Consider the following 26,921-nt stretch of genomic DNA (forward strand, 5'->3'; position numbering starts at 1 on the left):
CTTTATGTACCTACATAAAGATAAACACACTTTTTACTCATTTCAGTGCATTAAATTTCTTTTCTGAACATAAAACTATCTTTAGTAATTTGTCTATTTTAAAGCACACAGTAAATACAAACATGATAATGGCTATAAAAGTAGAAAAAAAAAAAAAGATGACTCTTGGCACAGAAACGTTCTATCCAGAAAATCCTGAGAAAAATGTTTTTACTCAAAAGCACTGTGATAAGCTAGGTTTTAATCTCTGAAAAAATAGTACTATATATTTCTTCAGATAAAACTTAAAATGACATAGTAGTGCTCCAGAAATACATATAAAGCTCGTCTCAAGACTATTCCAAGGATAAAGAAAATTCATCTTCCTTGATTAAAAAAGAATTAATATGGTGCATCTAAAATCAATTTTTAAATATTAAGTCAAATACAATACATTCTTGAAGTCACTGCCACTTAAAACTGAATATCAAACAAAACCCTATAAAAATATTTACATAGTGCTTGTTTGCAGTAGAAAAACAAAGAAATCAAAATGCTAAATGGATAATGGACCACCATCTAAAGACTCTCAACCTAAATCTGACAACAGAAGCCTCTTCCGATGGCAAAGACACATGTTGCCTTTGTTGTCTAAGAAGCAACTCAGAGTTGAAAAAAGAAGTAGTGTTTCTTTTCCAGACTGTTGTCTGGAAATTGTGTTAAAACTTTAAAATCCTTAAATGGTGAGCTAGCTGTGAATCAGACTTCATTTTACTTTTCATCTATGCTACTTATAATCAGGTGTTTTTTTTTAAAAAAGAAACATCTTCATGAACATATTTATACATATATATATATATATATATATATCTCCAGCTTCAACATTTTTAAAACGTTACAGTTTTCTCTTCCAATCTCCATTACAATTAAACAGAACAGAAATTATGAAAAGTCATCACAAGTCAACAAAAATGATTCTGCCTTAATCAACAATAAAAAAGTACATAATCTACAAAGAATAAGCTACAATACTGTTAAGTTAGATATGTGTAAACATGTTGTAGAACCCTGAAAGGAAAAAGGAAATAAAAATTTTATTGCAAAGGCCATACTGAGTGTTAATAGTTATCAATCCATGATCATCCCCCTGTTTAAGAAAAAAAAAAAAAAAAGTAAATTGACATTTTTGAGGATTCCAGCTCTCTGATTTAAAAACACAATTTTAAAAGGTAGCTTTAATTATTTTGACTTAAAAATAACCAACTTGAAACAAAGAATAGTCTTGTTTATATGACTAGATATTGACAGTATTAAACTAGCATTTTGATTAAAACTATGAGAAGCAAAGCTGTATTGTCCAAGCCCATAAAATTTCTCAGGAGTATTTTTCTTGTTTTGATGTTGATTTTAGTTGCTCAAATTTCTCTAAGAGGTGCACAAAAAGTCCTTTCCTTCCTTTGTCAGCATCTAAACAGAGCAGTTTATAACCTTCATAAACCACCATACTGAAGCCCTTCCAAATGCAGTTACATTTTTAGTTACCCTTTGTGTCCAAGTATTACAGGGCTTACTGTATTTACAATAATATGATACCAAAGTTACTAGGTGACCTTCAAAGAAAAGGTTCCAATTTAACAATGAACTGCAGACCACTTTAAATTATATTTAACATTATATTTGAAAGTTTGATAACACACTATTAAGTCTTGATAACAACTTGTTAAGCAGACAGTACAGGTTACAAATAATTAGAACAGTGTTTTTTCACTCACTCGTTTTGATCGTATATCGCTGGTCAAAGGGATAGAGTCTTCAGAGGTATTCTTATTCCCTGCTTTGAGTAGATCAGAGGAAGGAACTATGAGTTTTAAATAGGTTTCCTTTTTGGCTTGATGTACCAAAGACAAAGGTTTCACATTGGGAACCAATCCTGTAGACTGTATTACACTAGTGTGTTTGTTCACAGATTCCTCCTTTGCCTGAGAGCTTTGGAAAATAAATGGAAGCTGCTGTGACAAAACCTGAGGCTGCTTCTGCTGGGACGGGAACGATGAGTGAGTCTGGGAATCAGACACAAGAGGTATCTGCTGGTGTGTTCTTTTTTCTTGGGACTTTTCAAGTGTTTTTTGTCCATCAGTTTTCATATCTGTTACACCACTATGCATTAGCACCTGCAAAACATACATTTATGACTGTTCATATTACATCACTTAAAGATGCTGAAAAAAACGACATCATCCATCCTCAAAGAGTAATTATACCGTTCTTTGCTGAAGATGAAAAATAAATTTTAAAAATCTTGTTACGTATTTAGGCTTTTTTTCTTTCCAAGATAGCTTCAGCATATGGATACGATGCTAATAGTAGAAAAAGATACTAAATCATGATCATTTTAAAATGTATTCTCAGCTGTAAACCTAACAGGATTCCTAGTAGATTCAAATCTTTCTCTTCTATTGGTTATCAGCAAAAGTAACTATCCTATAGAAAAAAGGCAACTGCCCTGCCAAAGTGCAATATTTAGGCAAAGGTAAACTTCCAATACACTACAAATGCACAGCACGTCATTAATTTATTTCCCACCTGACAATAAAACAAACAATCTAGCACTTGTTACCCTCTAGCCCCTCAGGAACAAGAAGAAGATACCAAAAAAAGGGAAAGTGAAAAAAAAAAAAAAGAAGAAAAAATAAAAAGAAAAAAAGAAAAAACGGAAAACCCGTAAACCAATCCAAACCCAGCATTCCTAACATTTATAAATGATAAATAATTATTCTATGGTACAAACATTGTATCTTTTTTTACCAACAGCTTTCAGTGACAAAACTGCAAGCGTCAGAGAGAGTTGTCATACCTTGTTCTTGGTTTTGTGATGTGCTTCATTTTCAGAATCAGATTCATCATCTTCACTTTCTTCAGCGCTCTGGTCCTCTTCCTCCTCTTCTTCATCCTCCTCTAGATCATCAGAGTCGCTACTACTTATGCCTTCACTTGATGTGTCTGAAGAAGAGCCTGAATCACTGTCGCTATTGCTGGAGCTTTCCACTGCTTTTTTTCTGGGCTTCTAACAGGAAAATGAATGCTCTATTAATGGTTCAGCTTTAATCTGCTGTATCACTTTTAGTATGCATAATCTTCAAAACAAAAAACACTAAGACTTTGGAGTAAAGGGGCCTACAATCTGTGAACGCAACTAAGGTAGCCTTAGCAAGAAACTAAGAAGCATTTCACAAGGTGATGAAAATTACTCAGGTGGCAAGATCCTGCCAAAACGTTTTTTGGGGCACACTGGCAGGCCTGTACTTGGCAACCTACATCTCAAAGCAAGAAATCCAGTTAGAGCCTAGAAAACTGGTCTGGAACTCAGGTCTAGAAAACATCCACAGAATTTATTGCTTCCAAAAATTCAAAAGCTAAGATTTTTGGCAAAAATAACACAGAAAGAACAACATGTATCAAATTTGCCAATATATTTAAGAAAAACTTATACTACATTATTTGTAATTTCACAGTATGTGCTATTTAGCGCTGTATGTTTTTGGCGACTGAAAACAATCAAATTGCTTCTGGGAATTGCTTCTAGAAAAAGGACCAAAACCTGCTGAAATACTCTGACAATGTTATATTTAAATTCTTCTTGGAAAGAATCAATTTGCAGACCAGAGAAGGAAAGTGAATGAAGAAACAGAAGAATGGAGAAGCAACATCTGAAAAAAAAAAAATAAACCCACAAACTAACCTCTGAGATGTTTACACTGCAAGACCAGATTTGAAAATGCAAGATACGGGGAAAATTAGCTTTTTAAAGAAGCTAATTAAAAGAAACACATTTTATAAACATATCTGAAGGAGCTTCATTGAGACTTGAGTGTTATAATGGTAGATATGCAAGAGAGACATTAAAGTATGTATTACTGCATAAGAATACATGAAGTTACTAGCAAATTGTAAAAACAGTCAAAAGGAAGATAGATGGACAGCAAAAATGGTGCACAGAGGTTAAAAGAAGTTGCAGCAATTCAATACAAATGGGAACATCAGAGAAACAGTATTTTAAAAATAAATGGTTTGTTAAGAAAAAAATAAACCTCTTGGCATAGTTAATGCCAACAAAATAGTTACCTATTTTGTGCATGGTTTGTGTAAAATAAATCAAGGTACTAAAAAGAAAGCAATTTTATATCAATAATCTTTGTTTTGTTAAGAAGGAATTTAATTATATTAGTAGAACAAACTTCTTTAAAGTGGGACTGAATTTACATCATGAAACATCTATTAAACGTGGAAGCTGTAAATGGATTGAGTCTCAGTTACTTGTCAATAGGCTGGTATCTGTATGTTCTTTTAAACTATATCTTCTTTATTGACGTTTGTGATGAACACAGTAAAACTTCCCTATACATGCCTTATGCAGAACAACGTATGCATTGGTTTGTTGTTGAGGTATCTTAAGAATTTAAGTATATTTATTTGCATTTACTGTTTCACTGCTCAATTCAGAAAAGCATCAGTTGGTATTTCACATAAGGGACTGTGATCTGAATGTACGCAGACAAAAAAGCAGTTCTAAAAAACTGTACCTGTCTACAGTAGGTTCTAAATGTTTTGTTGCTGGCCTCCTTGACATCGTATTTAAGTATCTTTCTGTTTAATATTTTGCACAGATGCAGAGTACTTTCACGAAGGCCATAAAACGAAGAACAAATCATGATCTGAAGTAATAAAAGTAACAATGCATCCTGGGGCTACATAAATAGGATCCTATCCTAGTTTTTGCCCTTCATTGTTTTTGCCCTTCATCCCCTGCAAAGAGAGATCTAGGGGGTTATGGTTGACAGCAAGCTGAACGTGATCCAGCAGTGTGTCCTGGCAGCCAGGAGGGCCAACTGTGTCCTGGGGTGCATCAAGCACATCATTGCTAGTCAGTCAATGGAAGTTACTGTCCCGCTCTACTCTGCGTTGGTGAGGCCTCACCTCCAGTACTGTGTGCAGTTCTGGGCACCACAATACAAAAAGGACTGCACTCCACCAGCACAGATTACAGTGGGAGACTAGCAAGAGACAAAGTTACTTGCTAGTGGCTTTATGGTCATGTTCAGAGTGGGCAAAGCCACAGACTGTGAAACAACCCACTGCCCAGACAGAAGGTGGCTGGATCTAACCCAAAGAAAATGGGTTTTCTCTGAGGAGTGCACATATGTTTTATGAACTACCTTAAGCCTTGAAGTAATTTGCAACTTTAGGGAATAAGAGAACCACTATACATTAGGATGAAACTTAAGACATACTATCCCAGAAAACTGGCATGCTGACAACCCCAAAAGACAATTACAACTACAGACAAGATCAAAGAAATCAGAGGAACATTAAAAATTAAAACCCTGATGAAGCCTCAAGGAAAAGAACACATAAAAGTATAAGAAACTAAAAGTCTTTTAAAATAAGCTACACAATAAAATCTCCTGTAGAGAGCAGGAAACAGAAAAAGAGGTAAGTGATGTTATACCTTCACATTTAAGAGCAAAACATCACTTCACAGAAATTGCAGCACAAAATACTGTCTTTCTACTGCCTACTTTTCCCCTGCTTAAGAGACTCAGTGCCACCTGTGGATTCTTTGTAACATACTAAAACAAAAAAAAAAATAAATTAAGCCTTCTGATCCACTTCTCTTTTATAGCATTCTGTATGTTTTGATTGGAAAGTTTGTTCAAATAACTCCATTGACAAATACCAACCACATCTAGGTGTTTCACAGAAAAGGAAGAAAATTTATACTTACATACAGAACATAATACAATGAGAAGAAAATAATGCTGACAAACATCCTGACTGAAATTTGAGGAGAAGCAAAAAAAAAAAAAAGGTGAAACTTTCAATGATACTTTCAGTAATGCTCAGGGCCTCATCCAACCTGGCCTTGAACACCTCCAGGGATGGGGTATCCACAAGCTCTCTGGGCACCCTGATCAAGTGCCTCACCAACCTTTGAGTGAAGAATTTCCTCCTAACCTCTAATCTAAATCTCCCCTCTTTTAGTTTAAAGCCATTCCCCCTCGTCCTGTCATCTGATTGAGCAAAGAGTAGCTCTCCATCTTTTTTATAAGATCCCTTTAAGTACTGAAAGGTCTCAATGAAGTCACACCGGAGCCTTCATTTCTTTAGGCTGAACAGCCCCAGATCTCAGCCTTTCTTCGAAGAAGTGCTCCAGCCCCTTGACCACCTTTGTAGCCCTCCTCTCGACTCGCTCTAACAGGTCATACTCCAGGTGGGGCCTCAAAATGGCAGAGTAGAGGGGGACTATCACACCTCTTCTGATGCAGCCCAGGATGCAGTTGGCCTTCTGGGCTGCAAATGTGCACTGCTCGCTTATGTTAAGTCTTTTGTCCAAATCTAATATATAATGTCAATATATATTGTGATTATATATTATATACATATATATAATACATATTGTATGTAATATATATTAACAAGTTGCATATCATTAATATATATTTTATAGTATGTTTGTTCTTGAATATTTGTGTTTAAAATATACTTGGATTTTATAATTGTATAAATGAAAATGTTAATAAGTATAGACGTTATCTAGTGAAGTTAGTGCTAGTAGTTCATAAACATGTACAAAGTTTAAAAAACAAGCAACAGAACATTTTGTATTGGCATAAATCACTTAAGAAGGCAACTGTTCACACAAATCTAAACACCATCTCAATTTTTTCAGGTGAATCCTAAGTTGTTTATGCATATTTACCTTATCTTTGATTTTATCAGCTCTGGTGTCCAAAAGCTGAGCTTTGCTTTGCTCCTGGTTGTATTTGCGACCTCCTGCTCCTGAAGTTGTAGTTTTCACTTGTCCTGCAGATACTGCAATGTTAGTGGATAGTACAGATGTGCTGACACCAGATACTGCAGTGGTACTGTTCCCATTCAGTGATCCATTTATACCTTAAAATGACAGATTTTACAAAGTGACACTTAAAAAAAAAAAAAAAAACAACACTAAAATAGCATGTTCTTTCTTTGTGATGCCCCAGTCACAGTAACCTAGCTCCAATAAAGCTTTAACATGACACTAGACTACTCACAATTAGATCCTATCATAATCTCAGTTTTGCCATCTAAGAATCACTTTGAATTGTTCATGGACTTACTTGAACAAAAACGTGCAGACCACCCCTCACCTGAAGGGCAAACAAATCTAATGCTGTAAGGTTAAAAAAAAGATCTGAAACCCAAGCCATCCTAGAGTTTAATCACGGACAAAAAAAACAAGATTCTCCAAAAAAAGATACAAAAACATACACAATCCAGTAAATATCTCACAGAACCATCTGCTTCAGATTTTGAAATATCAAAAACTCCAAAGAAAACCACAATAAGCCAAAGAAGTGTTTTCTAAGAAAATGTCCCTATAACCACATGAACTTGTTGCTCTGCAATCCCACAACTATTATCAGATTGATTTTGAAACACCTACAAGGTCCTAAAAGCTACCAGAACTATAACAAAAAAGCTGCTTGTACCTCAAACAAATATATGTTGTATTTTCAAAAGACATGAAGTATCACTACATAAAATACTAGTTTGAATTGTAAAAAAAATATTCTAATGTTAATGGGCTGGTTTTACCAAGATCATAGCCCTATCCCTTCTCCTCCATATCCTCCTGCACACAACTACCTTGGTATCTGCTTTTTATATGCAGAAATGCATTCAGTATGGAAGTACAGGCTCACAAATAAACCCATAAACATCCAAAAATCTTCCCCAGTATTCAGTCTCAGATAAATCATCAAAGGAAGAAGGATAAAAAATAGCATTAGCAAGGGCATTTTTGTTATTGAAAACCCATACTTGTATATTACACACTTTGCTGACAGAATAACTTCACAGAGAACTTTTAAGGAATGGGAAGCACACTGAGAAGTAGAGCTCAAATTCCACATCTTTCTGCACATGCACGAGTTTAATACACTCATTCAGCTTTAGCCATTACCTTTTTCTGTACTGCCACGACTATTTTTTCCTGTAGCTCTTGAGTGGAATGGAGTAGAATCGTGATTTTGTGCAGGAGGTGCAAACAACGGTGGAATTCCCAAGAGCGGTGGGAAGAAAGCTGCCCCAGAACGAGAGTGTGTATCTGCTGTCCGCCACCATTCTGCACCACAAAGCAAATGAAAAACAAACTTCAGCTTTTCCAATGACACACTGAAGTATTTCTGCAAGAATGTTCCAGTACATAGTTTAGAAAAGATTTTCTATTTTCTTTTTACTCTTCATCACAATTAAAACACTTAGGAAAACACCAAATATGTTAAATCACATGAATTTCCTGTGGCAATTCTGGCTGTAAATCATTTAAGTCACTCCGATAAAGGTTTCGATTCAGTGTTGCTTATATGCATTCTGATAACAAATACATAAATAACAGAAAGCTACATGAGAGTGATCACAACAACATGAAAATGCTAGTCTTATAAAGAGAACAACATTCACAGGCTGTTACTGAATATTCATTATCACCTCACCAACCTTCCTAAAAAATCAGAACTATGGAAAAAACAAAAACAAAAACAAAACAAAACAAAACAAAAAAAAACAACAAACAAAAAAAAACAAACAAACAAAAAAAACATATTTAAAGTCACCACTGCAATCTCAGTCCTTGAATGCTCTGGGGTCTCAACCCCCTTCCCCAGGAAATTACTTACTTAATCTCAAAAATTCTAGGTACTCTCCTGGAGCTCTATAGTCACTCTGAAAGTTTATACCCTTCGATTTGAAAACAGCCAACTGTTCATTTTTTCTCTGATGTCCTTTTTTATTCTTTCACAAGTAGCAATGAGGCCACTTTGTGACATGCTCTTCATAAAAGAAATTAATTTTGTTGAGTGAGAAATATTTGAAAAATAAAAATTCAATGCTAGTGTTGAATTCAATGTCTAGTGTTTTGGTGTTTCTGTTGTTTAAAATTTTCATCTTAAATCATTACCTTTGTTTTCCAGCAAAATGAACTTTTAAGTGAGTTGCTACAAACCCTACAACATTTTTTTAAGTTCCTTAATAGAGCAACAACTATTTAGAATACTTATCTAACCCTTTTTGCAGGTTTCTGAAATTCCACAAGACCAAACTGTCTATAGCTATTCCGTGTAAAAAAAATGATCAGCCATTTAAGAGGTAAATATCTGCTGTGTGGTTCTTGACACAGAAACATGGGTTCCTGTGCTTTAAATAGGAGCCCAAAAGGAGTGTGCAGATTTGCCTAAAGGAATTTTTTTTGTGTGTCAGCCTTATTTTATAGTAATTGCTGCAATAGCTAAATAAATTTTTGGTGGAATAAACACCAAAACACTGGTTAACAATAAAACAAAACGCAAGCATAACTAAATAACTGCCTATCCAAATCTTTCTGAAGGAAAAAAAAAAAGTACTGCAGAAGTAGCTTTGCATAATTTCCGCATAAACAGCTGAGAAAGCACTAAAGTACTGAGTTCTGTACACCATAAGGATGACAACTGTCAAAAGTATAGAAATTGTTAATTTACGCATACACGTTACAAATTTCATTAAAAGACTTGCACCACATAGTAGAGCAAGATTTAGTCCAATGCATTAGGACATTTATTTTATTGTAATACGAAAGAGCACCAAGAAAGTAAAGAAAGTGAGCAATACTTACAGAAGCGTAAGGATGTTACACACAGTAATTAAGACCCTTATGAATACATAAAATGAAGAACATTTTCTGTAGTATTTTAGTATTAGTATTTAGTAACATCATACATTTTTTAGTATTTGTAAGTATTCAGCATCAGCATTTTGTTAATATATAAAATGCTAATAAACTTTAACCTGACAGTATCAATGGACACTGAAGTTTTCTTATCACTAAAAAATAAATGAATAAATAAATATGGCTACAACACCAACAATGAAAACAGAAGACTGGGCATCCTAGATCAACAACTCCAAAACTTTATTCATAGCCATGATAAGCAAGCTATAACTGGTCTGCAGAAAACTTAGCACTGCTCCGTTATCTTAAATTTGGAAACTGAAGATTGTGAACTGAGTGGTCCCACAAGCATACAGAATCATTGCCCTAAAACGTGCTAACCAAAATCAAAAATAATGGTCACTGGAATATATACAGATGTATATATGTATACATATATATAATACACATACATGTACACACACACAATAGTGCATATGCAGACCAACTGCTACCAAATTCAGTTAACAGTCTACAGCAAGGTAATAACAGCTACGTACAACAAGACTGCCTGACATAACTACTTATATTAGCTATTTATTGTACTATCAAAATCTATGGAAAAGACTGCCTTTCAATGAGATAGCAAACCAAAATCCTATGATTCTTTTTTTCCTCATACACCTACCTAAACAGATATATAAATTTGAAAAAAGCATGACGTGAGTCTCTCAATTGTCAACTGAAACCCTTAAAAACATCACAGAAAGCCAGATAATTGTCTAGGGTCATATGCAGACAAAGCTATTATTCCTACTTCAGAAAAAAAAATACAATTTACTCAGTGGAAAAAGCTCTTGCAAAATGAAATGAAGTCACAGGGAAGCTATGGGTATTTACCACCCCTTAGGGGGAAAAAAAAAAAAAAAGTGTTTGTTACTTTACTGCACTAACACAAGATAGCTGGTACAATTGAAAGAACTTTTAAAGTAAGAAAAAAAATAAAAAAATCTCACAATGAAAACATTATAAATGTATCAGTACTGTATCAACTTTTTGAAGCTAATTTACCACTCCTTAAGAGGCTTTTGGTTTTTGCAGGTTATACACATAGTATCTCGTGTGACATTTGTAACTGAAGAAGTCTGTGGCTTACATGAAACTAAATTTTAAAATACTAGCAGAACTCTTTGTTGTATTTGCTTTAGGCTTTTGCCAGTCCCTAACCTCACACTTCCCCAAATTCTACTTAAGGGGGAGATTGGGAGGGACCACAAGAGCAGCATAGGTCTCTCTAGGAACCTCACTTTCTGGTAGAAATTTCTCTCTTTGAAGCTACAGAAAAGTAATTTAAGAAAGCATCTTGACTTACTATGTACTTTGGAGAATGTTCTACAAAACCTATATACATTAGAAAGCTTGGTTCTCTGACATACGATTTAAAAAGTATACAATACTTTTACAGAGGAAAAATCTCTCTTTACCCAAGGAATAATCCACAGTGCAGCACCCTCCCTGAGTTACAGCATCCCAAGAGCAGAACATTCACACTGAGGCAGGATGGCATATCAGTTACGACCACATACTTCAGTAGGATCAGTCCAGGCAGGAACACTTCCACACCAATGCTTACGGCCTTAAACCACCCTGTTTTCAGAAGTTGACCTCATCTCCCTATCACAGCACAATATGGATGTAAAGTGGGGGTGGGGAGAAGAAAACTTTGACAGAGCTCACAAAAAGAAGTCAAATTCAATTTCCTTTTTCAGGTTTGGACACAACTTCTGCCATTAAGTGTGACAGACAAAAAGCATGTTTACAGAGGAAAACAAGTCTATCTTGTTATTGGCTGAGTACTTTCAAACATTGTCCTTATGCAATCAGCACAACAGGTAACGATCAAGGATGTTGCATTGTGATGGAAGGAATAAAAAGGATCACATAATACTTGGATTTAAATGGTTCTTAGAAGACCATTGTGAGAACATCCTTCCTGAAAAACTCAGGACATATACAACGTATTTTCTTCTTCTCATCAATGTTGCCTAGGACTTAAACAAAGCCCACACTCTGAAGTCTACAAAGTTTGCTTAGTAGATGAGGACAGTTAGCCTTCTTCTTTGGTTTAATATTCTTTGCAACAATGTTTACCTGGAAAAGGTGCTAGCTGGGGATGTGCTGCTAAGGCTGTGGGTGTACCAAGTATTCCCAAGCCACCAAACTCTGAATACCCTGAGCTGGCTGCATGCAGGCCAAAGACTGGGTGGCTGACCACTGGGAAGGCACTCGACACAGTGGACAGGTTACACGGCTGTTCCCCAGCTGTTCTGAACATATATCCTGAGGGGAAAAAACAACACTTGAAATTGCACTATCAAAACAGATGCAACATCATGTGAAGTCCAACCTCAATCATGAGAGAATTTATTCATTTTTTAATTTTAAAATCTAACGTTAAATTTCACATATTGTATCTTCTAGCACTGTTCTATTTCTCCACAAAAAGTATCTGAAAACTTTAGCATCTCTAACAAAAGGTCTGTAAGTAAAAATGAAAAAGTGGCATCATATTTGCCACAGCAAATTCTGTTAGCAGTGGGAAGGGGTCTGTTCCCTTAACATAACAGGGTTAGAAATGGAGGGAGATCATTTTATTAGCAGAACTATATGAAGTACCTATCCTTAATAGACATGAAATCTGCTTCAGGGGCCTACAGTACACAAGCTAATAATGATGTACGCAAAATAACAGATGCATTGTGCATATTTTAGAAATTATAAAATTCAACTCAAAAATCCTAGTAACTAGTCATTTTTGATGTTTAAAATGAAATCTATGTAAGTCAACTTTAAAAAAAAAAAAAAAAAACAATTTAAAGAAACTTCATTCATCACAAGCAAATTATCTATCCATTCTAATGTACTTCTAGGTACAGTTTCTACCTGTATCAAGCATAAAAATAGAATTTCTAGGGAAGCAATTAACTTTGCCTTGTAGAAGTTGTGAAACTGGTTTTATACTGTATGTGCACTACATTTCACATTTTTAGCTACAGTTGTAGATTACTTGCATTGAATTAAACGTAGCTCAATTTCCAAAGAGGATGCAAAAAATTAGTTTTAAATGGCAAATATACATTTGCTCCTAATTCTTTTCCCACAGAGGTTAATTCTAATCTGATACTATTTCTTCTTTCAACTTCATTTATAACACATAGAATACTAACTTGCAATCACATGATCAAACAGGAAACATTTGTCTGACTTCTATCAGAAGTTATGCTGCCTGATTTTACCAGTCTGTTTAAAGCTACAAGCTTCCATGTATGTGCCCTCCATTTTGACAAGACAATTCTTCTTTTCTTGTCTGCCTAGTGAAAGTCTTAAAGCTCTGCCTTAAAGCAAAATATCCATTTCAGAAAACTGTTTTTTTTTTTGATATATTACACCTAATTTGATTTAAATAATATTGTATGAAAAGTCTATAAAGAGCGACATTTTTAAACAACTTTATATGTGGCGTGCTGAAGTGTTTTATCCTGGCATCCATGCTGTTTAATTTTATCAATGACCTGGAAGAAGGAATTGGGTACTTTCTCATTAAGTTTTGGGAAGGCACTTGAAGACCCGGCTGTCATTCAGGGGGACCTGGATACATTGGCAGAATGGACTGGCAAGAACCATACACAACTCAATAAGGACAAAAGCAAAGTCTTGCACATAGGAAGGAACAATTCATTGGAATAATACAGGCTGCAAACTAACTGGTTGGGAAGTAGCTCTACAGAAAGACCCTATGAGTTTTGGTAGATACCAAGCCACAAATCAGCCAGCAGGACTACAGGAACAGAGCATGGGAAGTTAATACCCCTTAAATCAGTGCTCTGCAGACTTAATTTAAAATACTGCATAATGTATTAGATCGCCAGTACATCAAAAACATCAACCTTACAGCTGACCTTTCTTTGGTTTAGAGGACAGACTAGATGACCTCCTGAAGTCCCTTCCAAGATGAATTTTAAAGTGATCTGTGTCTACAGATATGCATATACCGTACATAGTTCCAAATAAACAAGTAGCAACTGCTAGAAGCACTCTAGCTATGGAGACTGAAATTCTAGTAAGGCCCATTTACTGTACTCCTCTGCAGGATTTTAATTAGCCTATCAAATCACCAGCAGAGTGCTATCACTTGCTACAGCCTATGCAGCTTGAATTTCTCTATATGTTTTGCTATATGAATAAGATTACATCCAATATACATAAAAAGAGTCTCAATGTAAGGACCTTAAACATCCAATGACATAGACAGTAAGATCGAGTGCACCCTCAGCAAATTTGCTGCATGACACCAAGCTGAGTGGTGCAGTTGATACAATAGAAGGAAGGGATGCATGCCCTCATGGGGCCCCACTTGGAGTCCTGCGTCCAGGACTGGAGACGCAGCATCAGAAGGGTGTGGGGCTGTGAGCGCGGGTCGAGAGGAGGCCACAAAGATGCTCAGAGGGCTGGAGCACCTCTCTATGAAGAGAGGTTGAGAGATCTGGGGCTGTTCAGCCTAAAGAAATGAAGGCTCTGGTGTGACTTCATTGAGACCTTTCAGTACTTAAAGGGATCTTATAAAAAAGATGGAGAGCTACTCTTTGCTCAATCAGATGACAGGACGAGGGGGAATGGCTTTAAACTAAAAGAGGGGAGATTTAGATTAGAGGTTAGGAGGAAATTCTTCACTCAAAGGTTGGTGAGGCACTTGATCAGGGTGCCCAGAGAGCTTGTGGATACCCCATCCCTGGAGGTGTTCAAGGCCAGGTTGGATGAGGCCCTGAGCAACCTCATCTTGTGTGTGGCATTCCTTCTTATGGCAGGGGGGTTGGAACTAGATGATCTATGAGGTCCCTACCAACCCAAGACATTCTGTTCTTTGATTAAAAATGTACCCATTTGCCCTATCCGCAAAATAGCACAAAGTTTCCAGAAAGCACATTTCTTGCAGAGGGGTGGACAATAACCCCCCTCTACTCCCTAGGCACTGTTCATTGGGGAAGGGCAGCATATTTTGCTCCTAGATAACAAGTGACAGTATAGGGAGTATGTTCCAATAATTGTTTTTTACATGGTGACTGTAACACATTTTTTGAAAAGATCATTTCAGAAATTTTTGTACTTTTCCTTCATTCAGACCCTGGAATTTTCCTTTGTGCCACCAGGTCCTGCCACCATCTTTACTTTAAAATTTCTAAAGCAGGTTCTGACCCAAGTCAATACCCTCTACTAACCAGTTTTAGAACACAACTGTTCAGTTGCAATAAATCTATCGAGTCCAACCGCCTGACCACTTCAGGGCTAACCAAGAGTTAAAGCATATTGTAAGGGAATTAACCAAATGCCTCTTGAACATGGACAGGCATGGAACATCAATCACCATGCTAGGAAGTATGTTCCAGCATGTGATAACACTCATGGTAAAGAAATTTTACCTAATTTTAACAGCCCATTTCACAAAGAAACAAATTAATTCTAGAAAACCCTTTCTACCATCATGCCAATGAGATAAACTTATAAATTTCAGAATGTAAACAATGAGTACATGACATCAGCTTGTGAAATTCATCATCCTTATCATACATAAAAAAATTAGATCGCTTTATACTATACTATATACAAAAAAAGCATTACAAGTATGGCCATAAAAAAATACAGCTCTGTGTGCTATCTAAGCCAACATCTGATGTGTCCAGAAAACAGAGGCCATCAATGTCTAAATATGCATTTAGAAATATGGAAGAAATAAAACAATTGTTTGCTTGTAACAATAAACCAGATTGTAATGACACTTCTCTATTTCATAGAACATCAGTCTGTCCAGCAATGAATTCTAGCTTTTTTTTTTCCCTTCAAGTTACTAACCTACTATAGACACATTCTGCATCCCGAAGCTTAACATTGAATTGCACTCCTTAGCATTCTTGACTTTCTTCAAAATTTTGAATTTTTTTTATTTATCATAGTTTTTGAAATTTTACTAGCCACTACAAAGGTAAATGATTGAAAGCACTCCTCCAAAGGGCAATATCCATTTCAACAATGCTGGTCTCTTAGTAACAAGGAATGATAACTATGAATGCCTTTGTTAATATAAATGAACTTCATGGTACAATATATTGAGGTATTCAAACCTCAATAAGGTATAAACACTTAATTAATGCCTAAAAATATAAAGCATCAGTGCATCAACCAGTAAAAATAAAAAAATAATTTGTTATTTCTAACCATGCCAAGGGCACTCCAGCTTATACCACAAATCTAGAGAACTGCTTAGAGTGACAGCAATTTGTTTTCACCTTGTGTTGTTTATTAATCATTACAGTACTATCAAAGTTTGTCTTCTACATGCTTTCCAACACCAGACTCTAGATCCTCCAAACATTCTGTTTGGAGGGCATGTAAAATTTCATAATACGTCCCACAGCATAGAACTTGAAAACATGGAAAAGGCTGGAAAATGGTTTATATATACACACAGTAACAATCCTCCAATCTCAAAATAATAATAATTTTAAAAGCCGTCATCAGACCAGAGAAATGTCCAAAATATCTGCTATTTTAAATGAAAGCAAAGCACTGGGTATTTCATTAAAAGACCCACTCAAAGAGGGGGAGAAAGTAGGGGTTGTATCATTTTAATAGCCTCTGACTATGCTCTCAAGGAAACAAGTACACAGATAAAAAACATGAACGCAACAGCAAGGACTCCACCTTTAACTTAACTTCATAAATCACAAGCAAAAAAGAAACTAGTCAAACTAATTTTCTGGGAAAAAAATAAATTTTCAAAACGGACCAACAAAACTACTCCACTGACAAAGCCAATGCAGAATTCAGGCAGAAACACAGCAGATAAACTTGCAAACTTGAAAGAGTGAAATATATAAAGAACATACAAAAGAGTACCAACCTACTAAGCCATATTTTAAAAAGTATCAATCACATATTAAAAGCCTCAATGGGAGTGCCATAAGAACTACCACATGCTTAATGTTGTTTTAAAATCAAATTATTTAGATGCTCAAATACAACAGTCACCTTCAGCCTCCAGCATCCAAAAAGCACTACGCTGAAATTTATTAGAAACATTGAAAGAAATAGATCCCAACCTCATGGATGGAAAAAACAATTAAAACTAACCATTAACCTGCATAGTCTTAATTAGCAAGCATCAGATGAAAGAGAATTGTAAAACTCTTGAATACTTGAGATAACCCTAAAGAAACACTCAGCTCTGGTAATACCAAAATGCTAAGACCAAACTGTTCAGCTTTAAACAGTTTTACATGCTGCTATAATGACACCTCATAAAGATAAAACACTACATTATGGTAACATTTACTCATGTAAGAAAAGGCTATTGACTTGTACTCTTCCCAAGTTGCTAGGAAATATATCTATACATTTTTTATCTTAGGTAATACTGACTCTTTTAAAAATTAAATTAAAAGATTTTCAACTGGGACTTAAATTCATGGTAATCCACTACTGTTCAGAATAAACTTGGGCTCTTGAGGTAGAGTGAGCAAGAACGTTTTCTCCAAGCTGAGAAACCCTTCTGCGCTAGTATAGTACAACAAGTAAATTCTGAGTGTCCTCTACAGCCTAAGCATGTTCATTTGAAACTTCCTAAAGAAGACAACTAGAAAACAGATATGTATACCTGGAATCAAGCTTTATCTATTTATTTTAATTAGTCTAAAGCCAGCCAGAAAAGATGCTTAAGCTTAAATTGATCCAGAACAAATAACAATGTTTTTAATTTTCAGTAGTCCACTACAAACTTACCTTGAAAAGACATGTTGTGTTCAGTAGCATATGCCATTAGAAACAGTTCTCCATGGTAGTTCTCAGAATGTACTACAAGTTAATTTACATAGGACTATAAACATATAATCCCAAAGTGAAGATTTATGAGACTCAATTACCTCTCCTCACTGTATTTATAGGTATTACAACATCTAATTGTGTGTCTTCTGTAGTGCTGTGCATGTAGAGGATTTATAGTTAAACACAATGAACAAAATAAAACTCGTCTGTAAGAAGTTGAAAAAAGTAGTAATGAAACTAGGCTGTCAGTTTTTGTCTTCACTGGAAAATTCAGTTAGCCCTTTGCTTAGGTAGCCCTTTCGTTTTAACCTCAACTTTAAAGAAAAAAAAGTTTCATTTTTGTCCAGCAACTGATAGTTAAAGAGACTGATAGCAACTATCTGTATTCATGAGTTCTTTCCTTTATTTTTTTTTTAAATGGTTAAATCCCTTGCCTGCTGCATCTGATCTTTTGTATATGCTCTCTCAAGGACACTTTGTATTCCTAAAAAGAAGCTGGAATGTAGTTTACTATCAATACTGTCCCATCAGTTTTATTTAGGAGTACATTCATTCCTCTACCTGACACAACAGTACACTGTGGTTACTGTTGCATCCACTCTGAAAAGGTATACATTGTTCTAGAGAAATTTTGCAGAAATGTTCATGCTGTCAACCAGCCAAACATAGTTTTCTCATGAATGATCCATAACTAGAACAGTAATTTCATTAAGTCAAAACTTTTCTGACTGTATAGGATACTCTGTAGATGAGATACATTAGTATCCTAGTCTGTTTCCAAACTTTGTTATTCACTTCTGTGATCTTACATTATTTATATAAAAATATGAGTATGTCCATCAGTCTCATTCTGATAATCAAAGTATGTTAGCTTTTAAAAATCTTTTTTTTTTCACATTTAATAATCTCTTAAGAACAATCAACTATTCTTTCTAATAGAAGGTTAAAGGCATCTCAATCTGTGCATTAGAATAGAAGGGTCCCTTTTTATTCCAATTCCTTCTACTAATTTTCTTTGCAATAATCAAGTCTTTTAAGTAGCCTCTGTTATAAACTTGATTGCGTACCCTGTCAGTTGCCAGGGTGCATGGTTGAGCTAGGACTGAGAGTCTTTATGCTTTGCCAGGAGATTACACTACAATAAAAGGTTACTCCAGCATATTTCAAGGTTTTATATTTATATGTGTATATTTTAAAAATTCACTCCCCAAAAAGAAGAAAGAAACGGCAAGGACGAGCTAGTTAATTCACCACTTCTTGCTTTGTTGATAACTCACATGATTCAGCAGTTGAAAGGAAAGTTTAATTTACAAAAATGATATCCTTGCATGGAGAAATCTTCCATATGAATTTCTGATTCAATCCAAGATGTTTGGCTAGTCAAGTTTATGTAAGACTATTTTGAATTTTGAAGTTCAGCTTTTCCATCACAACTTCCATTAGAATAAACTATTTCTCCAGATATAAAAACAGAGTAGGGACTAGGCTTGAATGCTGAGAACATGATGCATACTCCAGAAGTTTATATCTGAACCTGAAAAGTAGGAGCAAGTCTGCTAAATGAATTTGTAAAACAGTCCCCACTACTGAGGCAGTTCTGCAAACTGTAAAGTTCTTTCACTTTTAAAATGTATAAATCATTTTAATCCCTTAATACATAAGCACTATGCAAAATATATACCGATATGAATTTCCATCCTAAAAATAACCAAAAAATGAACATTTTATTTTGATGCATCTGTGAAACCTTAGTATATTTGACCAAGCATTAATAATTCCAAGTATTTGCAAACACTAAAATCACATTGCAATATATACTTGAGTTATTCTTACCACATGTGTTGATTGTGGAACTCAGTGATGCAGCTCCAGTGGTAAGGCCACCCTTGGAAACTGCAGAAGGAACAGAAGGTGTAGAAGACACTGGAGATGAAGTAGCTGCATTAGATGAGATCGACGAGGACGTTAACCGCTCTCCAGACTCCATATCTGTAAAAGAGAAGAAAAACGTCTACTTTCTGCAGCAGGAAATGAAATCACAGGTGGGCCTACAGGATTGTCTGTGCTGACCATGTTGCAGGAACTGCACTTGACTCAAGCGGTTTCGTGAGAGACCTTCAGGTGAGAGCTACACCACATGAAGAGCACTCAGTTATAAGAGGAATCCAGCATAACTGCAGCAGTAAGGGAATTAGGTACTTCTGTTGAGAGCAACGTAACATTTGAACTTGAACGCTGCACAATGGAACCTATAACATTAACTGCTGTCTCCAATGCCCACCAGTAGCCTTAGCATCAGCGCCTTAGGGGCACTAAAAAGCCTTAATTGCCCCAAGGAGCCTCACCTAAGACAATCATCCCACACCCTCTGCCCAGAAGTTTCATTTGGGTTCAGGCCTGCACCTTCAGCCCTAACCTGAGTCAGGTCATACAGGCCTCTCTGCAACCTGGCCTGTACCCACACTTCATGACTAGATTCCTTGTTATGTGTTGTAGCTTCCCTCCAGTCCTGTATCAGCCCCTATCTTCTGCTACTCCTGACCAGATTACCAGAGAGATCCTAGGCCCAAACAACTCCTTTTATTTTATCTGGATCCTATGACCAGCACTCTACTCCACCCTGTCTTCAGATCCTGTGGAACTGTTTGCTGCTCAGGGAAGGCACTGTCCATGTCACCTTCAGCTCCCAGCCTGCCCCTCCTTGTGGAGCAGCACTGCTCTTGCTGCTCCCCTAGAGAGCTTTTAAGAACTTGTAATGCAGACAACTCCATAGAAAGTATTTCAACTTGGGGAATGGCCTAGTTGTTATGGTGGACTATTATAAATATAACAAATCGCATAATTGCTAGCTTCCCCCTACCCCGTGGATTTCTCATATAGAGTGATGCTTTTACTTGTGCCATGAATTGCCCAAATCAAATTACAAGGCTTATGTAAGTGAACACGTGACTGTACTTTAAGAAAAATACACAGTAGAATTATCACTAAAAACGTATTTGTTGAGAAATGGTTTCTCAAATACTTAAACATTTTATTCAAGCAAATAATATCTAACCATCGTGACAGCACAGTCAGAACACTGACTCAATCGGCAAGAACTCCAGCTGACGATAGGTCAGGATCAGAGTTCAGGAGAATGGGGAAGACATTGTAGTGTCCCATTATTATTTTAAGCTCAATGAGACTAACCACAGTTAACACCTATCAGGGGAACTCCTGAGAAACCAGTTCCTGTCCTAGAGTCTCTTTCAGCTACAAGAGGCACCACTGTTTCTCAGGCCTATCACTGCCACGGTGAGGAGGCCAAGTACTCTGCATCAGTCCAACAACTGATATAAAATCTCACTCTCATCTTACTAAAACAAAATGACAGGTAAAATATGCACAAGAATATATATATATATTTTTAAATTAAAATAGAAACTGTAAAAGCGTTAAGCAGTTCTGACCCAAAGTTACGTCAAAACAGTGACTTTGAAAATACTCATTTGGAAAGGCAGCATAAACGCTGCTATCTACTTCTCCAGAAAGATACAACATCTTTGTTCTTCTCAGTCACTTAAGCTGCATCTTAAAAAGCCAAAGGAAATACAAACAATGCCATTTAAGTAAATCAAGTTATTTATCACTGTTTTTTTCTTATATGTGGCAATTTTGGACTGAGTAAGGTCTCTAGACTTTGCTAGATAGCAAGACATAAGAAATGAAGTGAAAAACCTGCCAACAAGGGAACTATAGTATACCATCTAGAGCTGCCCACCGTTTACATAACAAAAAAACACTCTACAGATAAAAGCACTGGAAGACTTCACTGATTTTGTTCTTTACTCCCCAGTTTATCATTCAGAATTTTCAAGCATTCAGAAGAATTTATTCTATCTGCAAATATATAAAAAAAATAATCAACTGGTTACATTGATATGGAAAAAAGTATTACTTTACTGAATATGAGGGCTATAACCTTTTGCTTTAGAACAGTAGTTATAATTAAAACATTTTCCTTCAAAGACATTTTCAAAGCCAAATACTACTAAGCATTGTAAATCTTTTTTTTTTTCTTTTTAAATTCCAGGACACCTAAATACATACTTTTTTCTGATTAAAACTTTCTATCTACAGTTAAAGAAGAAATACTTTAAATAAAGAACAAATTAACTACTGTATGCTTTAAATATTATAACATGTTCATTAAATTTCATATTTTTCCTATATTTATAATAAAAAACTTTTCATAGTTTAAGTATGTAGCATTCACATGCATTATTTCACACTACAAAAAAATCATTTTTAGTATACATACAGAAATCAAAAGAAAAAAAAAGATATAAATGAAAATAAAGTACAGACAATGAAGATATAAAAAAGATATAAATGAAAATAAAGTACTTCTAAGTCTCTATGGAATGACCAAATTTAGGTGAGGCCAACAAGTAGTCTTTGTACAGAAACCTACGGTTTTGTTGTCTTTTGGTATTCACTGTTTTAAGTATGGCTACAGTGAATTTACTATATATACACAAATGGCTTAAGAGAAATCAGAAACACACCATAATGGCATTATTACAGTAATCACTTGTAAAAGGAAAGGTGTTTCTAAGTTTCAATGTGCTACATTCAGAATTCAGGATTCAGACTTGGTATTTCACTCGTGTTTCCTAACAAAGACATCCAAAGCTCTCTAATTTCTGCAGTGTTGCTCTCATGTTGCATGTTACAATTCATTATTAAAATATTTACCATCTAATATATTTTGTAAATAAGAACAGTTAGAAACTTCCCATTAGCACTCAGCATTTCTGCTACAAATGGGAAGACATGCTTGGTAAATTAAGATTTTTTTTTCTTTTAAATACAGAAATGGATGTCTCTATAGTTGGTAGGCTTTTTACCAACATAAGCTACCTCTCTGAACTGGCAATACAGCACCAATTAAGACTGGAGAACAAAAATAATAAAAGCTGTTCTTTTAATGTTTGGTATTAGTTTGTAGGGGTTTTGGTTTTCTATAATGTTGTGGTTTTTGGATTTGGGGTGGACAGGGACTCTTATTTGTTTGATGGGGAGGTGTTTTCTTTAGGGATTGCAATTTCAACCTTTAATTCAGCTAAGTTTTTGTTTAAGTTTAAATAGAATAAATAGAATATTGGTATTTGTTAAATTTTGAGATGAAGAAATTAAACTCTTCCTAGATACATGTATTTTTGCTTTCAAATTAAGTCAAACCTTATTTCTGTTTAGTTAGTTTATTACACTAAACCACAGCAGATGGTTGAAACCAAAAAAGATAATCCCTGAGAGCCATTAATCAGGATCAGCAATAATTACACGGTAGACCTAATATGTTCTATGGCTAAAGAGCTCATACCAGCTACAACAGATCTGTATTCTTTTTAAGCTTGAGAGCATATATTAAACGTTTACTACATTTTACTGTATTTTGCCAGTCAATACTTATGGTAAAGTTTCATGATTGCTTTTTAAACACTTATATTTGTAAACGAGAAACTGAGTAAGTAAAACTGATTTTTTTTTATTATTATTCTCTTCCACACATAGTGATTTGTGTCAGTCCTTCTAAATGCCTTGCTTGAAACTCCAGTTATTTTCCCAAAGTTCACCATGGCGAATAATATTTATGAATGCAACTTTACTCAGTGAAAACAGAAGGCAATCTCTCTAAAAGCATGTGCAGCTTTTCACTAGAAAACAAAAATCTGATTAAAAAAAAGAAACAGGAAAAACATTACTGATAAACAGAGAATGTTTCATAAACATAGAATACTAAACATAGCTGAAGTTCTACTACGGGAAGCACGAACTAAATCATTTTCACATTTAATGAGCTGAAATTTTTAAAAACTGAATTACCTACCAGTTCCATGCTCAAAACCTCTGCTGAAATGTACACTACCACAGAAAAAAATACATACTCTCTTAAGTGAAGAGGGTATACTCTCTCTTTATACTCTCTTGAAGAAGTAACTCCCTTGAATGGATGTGATCATTGATATAATAGTATCCTGTCAACATTAGTTGGATGCCCAAATACTATGAAGCTAGTCTTGAAAAACATCCAAAAAGTAGATGCACACACTTAAAACTTCCAGTTTAGCCTCTACACACTTATATATTACTTCGTTATTTTAACTATTACCTTGAACACAGTCAAGAAGTTAAAAGTGCAAAAGTAAAAATAATTTTTGGACTTCTTCAACATCCAAGTGAAATTTATAACAACTATTTGACAGCAACCAGGAGCAGACTCCCACAGCATTCAGTATTACCTTGCCAACAGAGCAAGGTATTTGGTCATTTTCACAACATATCACCAGTCCGTGGCTATTGCTAGAGTCAACACATGTGTTGTAATGCTTAAAGATTTTACAGCTGTGTAAGGGAAGCACATCAGCCTCTCTCAGAACAGACACTCCAGCACAGCCAAGTTCATCACAAATTTGGAACATAGCTCCGTTGTATGAACTAAAATTGAAAATCTAACTCTTACCCTTTGTAGTTGGGCAGAACCCTAACAGGTCAGCACAAAGAGGGTCAACGCAGTGCAGAGTGAGAATGCTGGCCAGGCGGTGAGCAAGCATGCCAAGCAGCACCTGTGGGTTCTGCACTACCATGTCACAAAGGACACAGAACCAAAGACAAACAAAAATATAAAAACAGTGGTATGCCAAAAAATACAACAAAGTACCACCCTGACCAAAGACTCTCAGAGAAGGAAGAGTAGCAGCTACAGGAATGGGTGCAGTGCATTATATACAAGCTGCAGATGCAAAAGGCACACAGTGATGTTCCCAGTTCTAATGACAAGATCTACTCATAAAACTCACAATGTGCAGTCTACTACTACTAATGTGTTTTAGGCACCTGAGGTCTTTAAACTCAAATGAAACTGCTGATAAAGTTAGTGAGATTCACTTCATGTCTTGAATGCTGTACAAATCTTAAAGACATCTTCAGTATAATTATGTGACTTTTGATAATTTTCTTTGAGCAATTCACATAAAACTAAGGAATGAAACACTAACAGTTTTATTTTTAGTAAATTAACAGCAGGTTTGTCTTACGTTTCTTTAGTATCATATTAACCACAAAGAAACTCCACAAATAACCTTAATGTATTATTGTTAGATAGCTATGCTGTGCAAGGCACATGGTGCATTCCTGCATCATGCCCTGAAGCCTTTACAGCTCCGACCCCTCTCCCCCCCCCCGTAATATCAGGCCAAATTTGATCATTGATGTAACAACTCACTGTTTACTGCGTAAGAATCCATAGCAGCAATGATAACTGTAATAACACAAATATACCACATCACAATTCTGCAAACATTTGTTTTAACAGCCCTTACCCACCTAAGTCAACATACTAAAAACGACCTAAATCAAATGCAGCTCCCTAAGATTGGCCTAAATGAATGAGATCTGGCTCAGGGAAAATGGAAACTTAACATGGAATCAGTGGCCATTCCATTATTTTGGTAACATACAGTGGGCATTTTAAATAGATTCAGAATAAAATATGTCATTTCAAAAATGCATTTTCATTTACTCCATCTTTTACACATTTAGACTATGACAAGGTAAACTCAATTAGGTGGCAAGAAAAGGACTCATCATATAATTTACTTCTGCCAATTGAGCAGCTGTACAACTTTTCCAGGTTAGGAAGAATAGCACTCATGCTTCAGATACTAGGAGCAGGATGATACGCGGAAGTTCTGAGGAGACAATGTTAAGGATCACAGATAAAAATAGAGATGATAGCCATTGACACGTTTGTATTTCAACATTGCTATGCAGATTTGAAAAAGCAAGTAAATATTGGCACCACCTTAACTGGATGCAGAATCTCAACCCTGTGAGGACTGCAGAGGCTGTCATAATAATAATAAAAAAAAATAAAAATACCATCATTATTTCAGAACTGATGTTTTAACAGACCTCTTTGATGTTTTAACAAACCTCTTGTTCAGCATTTTATACTGACTTGGGATGAACATCACTTTTTAAGGACTGTATTTTTGTGTAAGACAGTTCACCTTAAGCAGATTAAAATCACATTTTCAGTTTATGTGTAAAGAAGGCAATGTTCCATTCCTCGCATAAACTTTTTTTTTTTTTTTAATCCTGATTGTGAGACTCAGATAATCTGTTCTGCATTAGATTCTAGTGTTATGGTATCTTGTTTTGCAGAAGAGAGGTTTATACTAAAGTTTGTGAAGACATTGAACAAACTGTATATATAGGTAATTTTCAAAATTAAACTATTATTCAGTATTTCTGAACTGATACACATTACATTTTCTAAATATATAACAAAAGATTCTTTCTCCAGATAGACCTGAAATAGAGAGCTAACAGGTATCAACATCAAAAATCCTATGTCAATAGTAGTGTGAACAACAGAAAGTAAGTGTTGAAGAACCACAGAAAATAAATTTCAAGTGAGCAAGTTCACTAAACATGGTCTGGTCTGTTGTTTTTTGTGGTTTTGTGTTTTGGTTCTATTTTCTTAAAAATAAAAAGTTATTAATTAGCTCTTCCCAACAAAAATTGTGTTTCTGGGGATCACTGCAAAAATCAGAATGTTAAGATGAAGAAGCATAAAGATCATTTGTAGCATTTCAGGCATTTGTAAGCCTGGTTTTTATTCCTTTTTATTGTATGTGTTCAAAAATATGGTATCAAATATAGTAGTTCCTCTAATTTTGAGCTACACAACAAATGTGTGCCCAATTTACCCAGTAACATGAAAATCAGGTGATTTTGGAAACTAAGCTTAAATAACAACGCATTACTTCTCTTTTGGCATGACCTATAGACAACACTTGTGTCATTGCTTTTTACAAACCAGGTAACTTTGATTTAAATCTATGAATATGCATGTATTCCTCCTATGGGCTTCCTTCCTAGAGTAAGCCTGCTTCTCCGTAAAGTAACTCTGACCCAGGGGTGAATTTACAATGCAGGTCCCAGGTTAAAAAATATTAATAGAAGCAGAGAAACAGGACTGATGAGTAGTATTTTGCAGATGTCTAATGAAAAAGTTCATCTTTCCTCTACATCCTACATTCTAATTTTTCCTCCAATATTTTACACTTCAGCAGAGAAAACCTGAATACCATTTATGCTGAAAAAAAAAACAGAGAAGAATCACTCTTCCCTCTAAGTCCCTACTCCTAATTTTAAGTGCGAAAGAATACCATACTTCCAAAGTCACCTAATCCATTCATGGGGCACTCCAACAAGCTTTGTTCAGGACCGATGAAATAAGAGTATCCTGCAGCCAGTATTTTTAGCTGGTAAATGCTATCATTGAGTGTGGTTA

At 35.4% G+C, this 26,921-nt stretch overlaps 1 protein-coding gene across 12 annotated transcripts in view; it reads right to left on the reverse strand.

The window, feature by feature from the left end:
• The window catches only part of BAZ2B (bromodomain adjacent to zinc finger domain 2B), a 126,487-nt gene that overhangs the window by 50,744 nt on the left and 48,822 nt on the right, over positions 1-26,921 (reverse strand). For 11 of the 12 annotated variants that reach the window (XM_032190390.1, XM_032190393.1, XM_032190397.1 and 8 more), the window contains 5 exons: positions 19,412-19,567; positions 7,982-8,143; positions 6,737-6,930; positions 2,834-3,043; positions 1,752-2,150 (listed from right to left, as the gene is read on the reverse strand). In XM_032190390.1, the coding sequence (XP_032046281.1) occupies positions 1,752-2,150; positions 2,834-3,043; positions 6,737-6,930; positions 7,982-8,143; positions 19,412-19,565 (1,119 nt within the window). In that variant the 5' untranslated portion in view covers positions 19,566-19,567. Of the gene's footprint in view, positions 1-1,751; positions 2,151-2,833; positions 3,044-6,736; positions 6,931-7,981; positions 8,144-11,854; positions 12,044-19,411; positions 19,568-26,921 lie in introns of all 12 variants that reach the window. The other variant, XM_032190398.1, reaches the window with a different exon arrangement.

This window comes from Aythya fuligula, chromosome 6 (genome assembly GCF_009819795.1).
Source record: "Aythya fuligula isolate bAytFul2 chromosome 6, bAytFul2.pri, whole genome shotgun sequence".
In the NCBI taxonomy this organism is placed as follows: domain Eukaryota; kingdom Metazoa; phylum Chordata; class Aves; order Anseriformes; family Anatidae; genus Aythya; species Aythya fuligula.